At 41.5% G+C, this 7296-nt stretch overlaps 1 protein-coding gene across 3 annotated transcripts in view; it reads right to left on the bottom strand.

Moving 5' to 3' along the window:
* Positions 1 to 4292: 4292 nt before the first annotated feature.
* LMO1 (LIM domain only 1) overlaps positions 4293 to 7296 on the bottom strand; it is an 81019-nt gene continuing 78015 nt past the window's right edge. For all 3 annotated transcript variants that reach the window (XM_072422354.1, XM_072422355.1, XM_072422353.1), the window contains one exon: positions 4293 to 4769. In XM_072422354.1, the coding sequence (XP_072278455.1) occupies positions 4664 to 4769 (106 nt within the window). In that variant the 3' untranslated portion in view covers positions 4293 to 4663. The remainder of the gene's footprint in view (positions 4770 to 7296) is intronic.

The following is a 7296-nucleotide window of genomic DNA, read 5'->3' as shown; positions in this document are numbered from 1 at the left end:
CGCACGGCGAGGGCGGAGGAGTCACAAAGGAATTAGCGCTCATAATCTATGTAGATCACAATCCTGGGACAACTTTTTTAGCTGCTGAACTCAAAAACTTTCATTAGATTATACTTAATAACCACAAGGGATGTCAATCCACATCATGAGGCTTTTACATCATCACTGTGCTGTACATATTCCCGACGCGTTTCGCTTCTTCCTGGCTGCATTAATATTTTATTGATTTCAGTTATTTGCTACGTTAGTTCTCTTCTAGGTGGGACTGCAGTCTCCTGTCACACGGTTCTGTGCTGTGTTCCATTATATGTGGGCAGAGCTCAGGGAGCTGGAACCAGGGAACACACCGGCTGCACGTCACAGGATCTGATTTCCGGTTGTTCTGCAGATTTAGAGATCCATAAAAGTGCAAATAGCAGGGCAGCCAGGTGCAAAAGACGTACCATGTGACGTACAGCCGGCAAACCGCCATATTTCCGGGTTTTGGCAGGATATTGGGGATTTTTCAGCACAGATCTGGCTGCAGCTCCTTGGAGCTGTAATTCTGCACCTGGCTGAGCCGTTATGATAGCAATGAGCTGATAATGGCGGTGATGATCCTCAGCGTCTGGTTACTCAGGAACGTTGCCGGCTGTGAACCTTAACAACAGACTCCCATTAGCTCGAATTCAATGGGTTGGGCAAAGTTCAAGGAACATTCACCAAACCCGGGCACATCTGCCCATCTCTACCCGAACATTCACTACTTCTTTACTGCATATATAAAAAGTTTTAATTATCCCCCCTCCCCCAATGATATAAGGAATATTATGAATGAATGAATGAGTGAATGTCTTGATGTTCTGCTGGTATTGTGCAGACATTGTCAGGATTCTATGACACAATCCAATATAGGAGACATTGGGGGGTTGTTGGAAGTTTTCATCTAATGGATTGGTTCCCGACAAGCGCTATCGACTGTTCCCAGTTAACATCAGTAAGGAATTCACCCTCCGCGCGGAACAATCAGATATAATTTGACTAGATCACTTTAATTTATGTATAATAAAATAATGCGTTCCCCAGACACGGCCAGAACACCGAGCAGCATTCACTTCAAATATTACAGGATTTGCGGCTAATGATTTAAAACTCCCAACCATCTCATTAAAGAGCGAAAGTAAACACCGCCGCAGCGACAGCCGGGGAAATCGGAACCATTGACAGCCAATACATTAAGCAAATAAGCCCCAAATACATCAGCGGGAAGGCGGCTGCCAGACTGTGAAATAAAAGGGACCTGTCAGGGGCAATTATTATCAGAGGCCGACCAATACGGGGCGCAGGTATTGCCCCATTTATAGAAGTGAATCTTCCCATGGAAATAGTTTTAATGATTCCTGGCCTGTGTGAACTTATTTATTGTCTTCCAAAAAACCTTTTATTATTAAAATTGCAAAAGCTGCACAGAGACTGATGGGACTGACTCAGTGATCTCTGTACAGCACTATGGTATATGTCAGAGCTATATAAATGTATAATAATAGTGTGTGACTGTGGGGGGACATTAGAGTGAGAGCTATATAAATGTATAATAATAGTGTGTGACTGTGGGGGACATTAGAGTGTCAGCTCCTCTGTACAGAGACTGATGGGACTGGCTCAGTGTTATTACATATCCTAATAACATATAACATAAGTGTACATACACTGTAAGTTGTTTCAGCTCTTGGTCCTGTCACATAGCCATGTGTATGTGGGGCATCCCAGCCCCCGATACTTACCCACTTCCCCTTTATTGGATAAATACATTAGAGGTTCCTCTCCATGGGAATTGTTCCCACAGGCCTCAGCTCAGAGAGGTTGAGTTGTTTCTTGCATCGTCTTATTAAAGCCAAGGGTGTAAGACATTTCTTTCACTATTCCTTAGTTTATCTATCACTGGGTTTTATGCCAGGCAATCCATGGAAAATTATCCATGTGGAGGATCTGTAGTTTCCCTGCACAGCTGTGCCACCCAGCACACCCGGAGGGCGCCCCCTGCTGTATGGTTTGTGCACAGCAGGGCAGATAAGGTGGGGCAAGATCTGATGAATCCCAGTCCTTTACTGCAAGATTTGAAATTTATATCAGCTTTACACCTAAAAATGTTACGATTTAGGAATTCAAGTATTTATACATCCAAATGTGAGCCTTGATTTTTTTTTTTTTATATAAAACATATTACCACTATATATTATGAGTTAAAAAAAATTATATGCAGCAAAATTAATGAATTGGTGTGGGGTGTCAATACTTTTATATCTTTTTATATTATTAAAGGTCTGAATATTTATACAAAGAATATAATAAAAAAGTGTAGTAGTTTTATATGCTTTATAAATGTATTGAAATACCTTGCAGTATCTTATATCAGTAGCAGTCTGAAGTCTTTCATGTACCATTGTGGGGTGGCTGTGATATAGCCGATATTTCAGCGGCGTGTTACTCCTATAGTCCCCATTCTGCTCACCCATCTTCTGTTTTATCATTTATATTTTCTATTAATATTTCATGCTTTAATAAGTCGGCGGCTCTCAGCAGTAATATGTGATTCTGTCCCGTGTTTACTTTGCTGGATCTTATCACCTCTCTGCGCTTTGGACGCAGCGATGGAGCAGTGACAATGGCGTACGCGCTCCTCATATCATAATACAATCATAGAATGTTCCACCAATAATAGGAAGGTTCTGCTGGGGTGGAGGGATAATGTGCAAAGGTCTCCAGGTTTTGGGATGTCTGAACTTTGAAGATTAATCCTTGAAATGTTTTTTTTTTTCTGTAAAATCTTCCAAATTATTACAATGATTTAATATCAAATCCTCTTCTTGTAATTTATAGTTTGCTATTTTTGCTATTAAAGTAAATTTGTTCAATCAGAAATGTCTCGTGTCGTCCTAATTATTCAAGTCACATCAGACTTCTGTTTTTTGGGAATTGTAAACTTTTTTTGGGGAAATGCTGACATAAGTATTTTTTTATATTGGATTTTATTGCTGAATTGCTGTAATATTTCGGGGGGGGGGGGGGGGGTTTGTTGAACGCCAGTTTTTGCATCTAATCATCTAATCACAGCAGATGTTTCAATGCAAAACACAACAAACAGCTGCGCCTGGTCTGCTTTGCATGCTTTATAGGACCTGCAATGTCTCAGAACTGCGGTAACACCCTATCAGGTGAATAGGTATCTGCAGATTTGCATGGAGGAGACTTATCTTTACTTGCTGTGCTGGTAACAAAGACTATATGGGGAAATCACAGGGTGAAAAAGAAAAAAAATCTCACCGATTGATAAATGAAATCTTATTGCTGTGTTTGTCCCATCAGATTATATTCATACATCAGAGGTTACATGCAGCCACCATTGATCCTCTTCCCTTCCCATTGAATGTAGTGCGGAAGTGAAATAAAAGTACAGAACCTCCTCCAGCATTTGGGTCTTCTCATTCCTTTTATCATTCACTTCCATTTTGATCCCCAGGCTTCTCAAATGTTAGGTGACCTCTCTTGGTCATCCATGGAGATAAGTGACTGAGGGTGGCTGCATGGAAAGAGATCTGACACTGGAGGAGGAAATTAACTTTTAATTCATCTCTCTGCTATTCTGAACATGTGTGAACATGGCGACTGGAGGAGCACCGGAGAGAGGGATTCCTGAAAGAGGGAATGAGAGTTAGAAATCTCTGCTCACCCAAAGCCGTAGGGGCCGATTCCTCGGTAGTTATGCCAATACGAACAGGCCAAGAACATTCACTCAACAGTGAGCCTCTTCAAATTCTGGGATTCATTTTCATCCTGCATCCCCGGTATAATGGGTGGTTGTCCCTAGTACATTGTGGGAAGTACTGGAGTGAGGACACTTTGGGATTACAGCTGCTTGGGGCTCCTGGGGGTCCGTGGACACATTATAGGATGCTGGTGGACCATACCTGGAGACAGGAGCAAGGACTGGAGCACCGCACTGATGATTGCTGATGAGGCTGCCAGTTACAATGCTGAATCTTCTACCCAAGGACCATCAGCTAAGATCTTCATTCTTGACCCCTGAAGCACCTGGGTGCCCCCAAACCCCATTGGCTACAAATCCCACTGCAACTTTATTGGAATAAATCTGTTTTCCCGCATTCGGGTGCGGCTCTCCAATCCTTATAACCTTCTGCAGTCACAGTCCAAGGGACCCTCCAACTGTCACATGACCACCATTTCTACACCATGGGATGGTAACGGTGCTCCGGGGGTCCGGCGCCATGCATATAGATTGGCAGGCCAAGCAGTAAACATTCATAATCTTTTAATTTCACACCAGTAATAAAATTGCATTACATTTTCATAAAATAAATGTTCCAGTTTATATACATAAAACAGACTGTACAGGAGCGTCCCCAGAACGCCACCCTCCCAAGATTCCTGACGAACATACAGGCAAACGCAGTGCTCAGCTAACCAGGCACGACTGTACACCTAAAAATCGCAACTGCTTCGTGGGGGGACGGAGAGTACCACATCGTACACAGTCCTCGGGGGGTTCAGGAGGGGGCCAAAGATTTAAAAAAATATTGCAGGCGAGCCAACGGACACTTTGTCACTGCTTGCGCGGCAGGACGGCCAACCGGAGGAGCTTTCCGCGGAGCCGCAGCGCCAGACGCTATTGGACTTGGGATTCGAAGCTCCCGTTCAGCTGCCCCTCCTCGTAGTCCATCTGGCACAGGATCATGTTGTTCTTCAGGAAAAACTTGTCGCCAACGCAAAACCTGCAGGGGGAAAACAATAGAAGTGTGAGCATGGCGCCATTTCCTGGTGGGTAAATTCAACGGTCATTTCTGTCTGAACATTTCTGGGTTTGTGTACACAGACATTGCAAGATAAATCCCCTCTATGTCATCCCCAACATAAATAAAAAGACTGGGGGGGGGATAAGTGGTTGGCACCAGGTTAGAATATCAGCCAGGACACGATCTGCATGGAGTTTGTATGTTCTCTCTGGACTTCCCTTGCATTCATGCAATCCCACAAGCAATCTATCCTTGCTCTTGTTCTACATTTTATTTTTTAATGAAATAAAAAGCTTCTTTTTGCTGAAGTTGTTTCCGTGAATTTTGTTAAGCCTACGGAAAACGTCCGCAGTGTAAGTAACAAGCATGCCGAGCTGCCGAGGTCACCACACGTGGAAATTGCAGACATTTTGCCTTTATTTGTTTAAATATAATTACCTTCTTTTAGCCTTTTCCAAAAAGTTGCTCAGCATCAGCTGGGTTCCTTTATGAGGTCTTATTTCTATCCAGGACTCCACTGGAGAGATTTCCCCTCACTTCCTGTTCTGCTGACAACATTACACCACACAGGAAATGAGAGAAAATCTGCAACAAGGACACAGGCAATGCCCCAAATCTGAGCGCTCCTGGCTTTTCCTAAAACTCTTTTTTTGTTATTTCTGTGTTGCTGTTGAAGATTTCCCCTCGTTTTTGATTTTGCAAGAATGAAAATCTCCGTATGAAGGGAAATCTGGTTAATGAATCCCCAGATGGCCGGAGTTCTATCACTTCTCTGCTTCACACAAAACTACAAAGAAACATAACCAAATATGAGTGAATGCAACTTTCACCAAGCAAAATGTAGAATCAATCACTGTCATTTAAAACACATGCAGGAGGAAAGTTCACTCGCAGTGAATTTCAGATTCACTGCTTTATAAATAAAAACATAGGAAGTCATTGCAACAATGTATATTACTTTCACTCTTCTCTTGCACCCCTCAGCTTCTTTCACTGGTAGTTACTGAATGAATAAAATATAGGACCCGAGCCCACATGCGGGGTGATGGGTCTGTATGAGGGAGGATCTGTACAAATGGTTACACACACGTCAATCCAACCATCGGATGAACGGATTGTTCTACATTATGAGGGAATCCAGAAATTGTTATTTCCTAACCAGTAATCTGATTCCTTTTTATTTTATATTAAATGTAAGGAGGAATCTGATGGGATGATTCTGATTGGTTGGTGAATGATCATTTGAGGGATTGGATAAAAAGAAGCATTAGTATCATCTATGAAATCTTCCAGCAATCATTTTCGGTGATTTTCACCGGTTTACAATTTAATTATTAAAGTGATCAGATTGCACCAGGAAAATACATCATCCGTATTTTATCCCTCAGCCATCATCAATATCCTAATTACTGTTCAATCAGACTGAGCGGTCGGCTGCACGGGAGTTCAATGTGTGTGTATGTTACAACGCAGCATAAAGGTGGAGGACTCCTTTAGGAGCTAATCTGCAGCATTAATTAACAGTCTGCGTGATTCATTTCTGGGGATGTTGAGCTGCTTTAAGCTACATTATGGAATTAATTGCCTGAGATTAATTGAAAGAATCTAAAAAAAAAAAAAACTGACCCATTAATTGCAAATTCCCATTATGGAGAACGGCAGCAATTCATTAGGTGACGCTCAGCTGCTGTAATACATCACAGGCGGTGCAGGTAAGGATCATCCCCAATAGAGGACCCATAGGACTAACATATAAAATAATGCTGAGTCCATCCAATGAGCCCAAATATGCATTGGAGACAATGGGAGAGAGGACATTTAGGTGGATTTCAGTGGTCTTTGGGTGTTATTTGCTTTTAAAGCCTCCCGGGGGTTTACTTTGCATTTTCCTGCCTTTGGGTTTGTTGTTATTTGACTTTCACCCACAAAAATACAAAATAGAAAAATCAAAAATAATTTAGGAGACAAAACAATGTATTGTATTGCTATATATCAGGTAATTGTAATGTGTTTTATTGCCTATTATTATTTATTGTATATTAGGAAAATTATCAAAAATAAAGGAAAAAAAACAACAAATTCATTGCTGGGTGTTATTGTTGCTGTTGATTGATTGCTTTTTTTTACTATTCTTTTTGGTTTTTTTATTTGCTGCTTTCAAACAAAAACAAAATATTAAAAAAAAACAAAACTAAAAAAAAAACATTTTTGATATTCATAAGCTATCCTCATGCTGAAAATAGAGCGCAAATTTGCTAATTTTTGCACAGGTTGCCCCTCGCTATTTGGATGGGGGAAGCGTTGATCGTCATTGAGCAACATTAGGTTGGGTTTCCACCAGCAAAGGAGCGACAGTGCGACCAGAAATAGGTAAGTTGTGGCTCAGCACTTTTTAGTGTTGGAGTGATTCGGGATGATGTAAAATTTTGATCAATTTTCGTGAGTTCAGATTGGCAAATTCTAAATCTAAATACAGTGTAAGATCTGGTGGTTCAGACTCCCAAAG

This window comes from Pyxicephalus adspersus, chromosome 9, assembly GCF_032062135.1.
Source record: "Pyxicephalus adspersus chromosome 9, UCB_Pads_2.0, whole genome shotgun sequence".
NCBI lineage: Eukaryota > Metazoa > Chordata > Amphibia > Anura > Pyxicephalidae > Pyxicephalus > Pyxicephalus adspersus.
The sequence above is the reverse complement of the archived record's forward strand: the minus strand, read 5'-3'. Positions and strand labels throughout refer to the sequence as shown.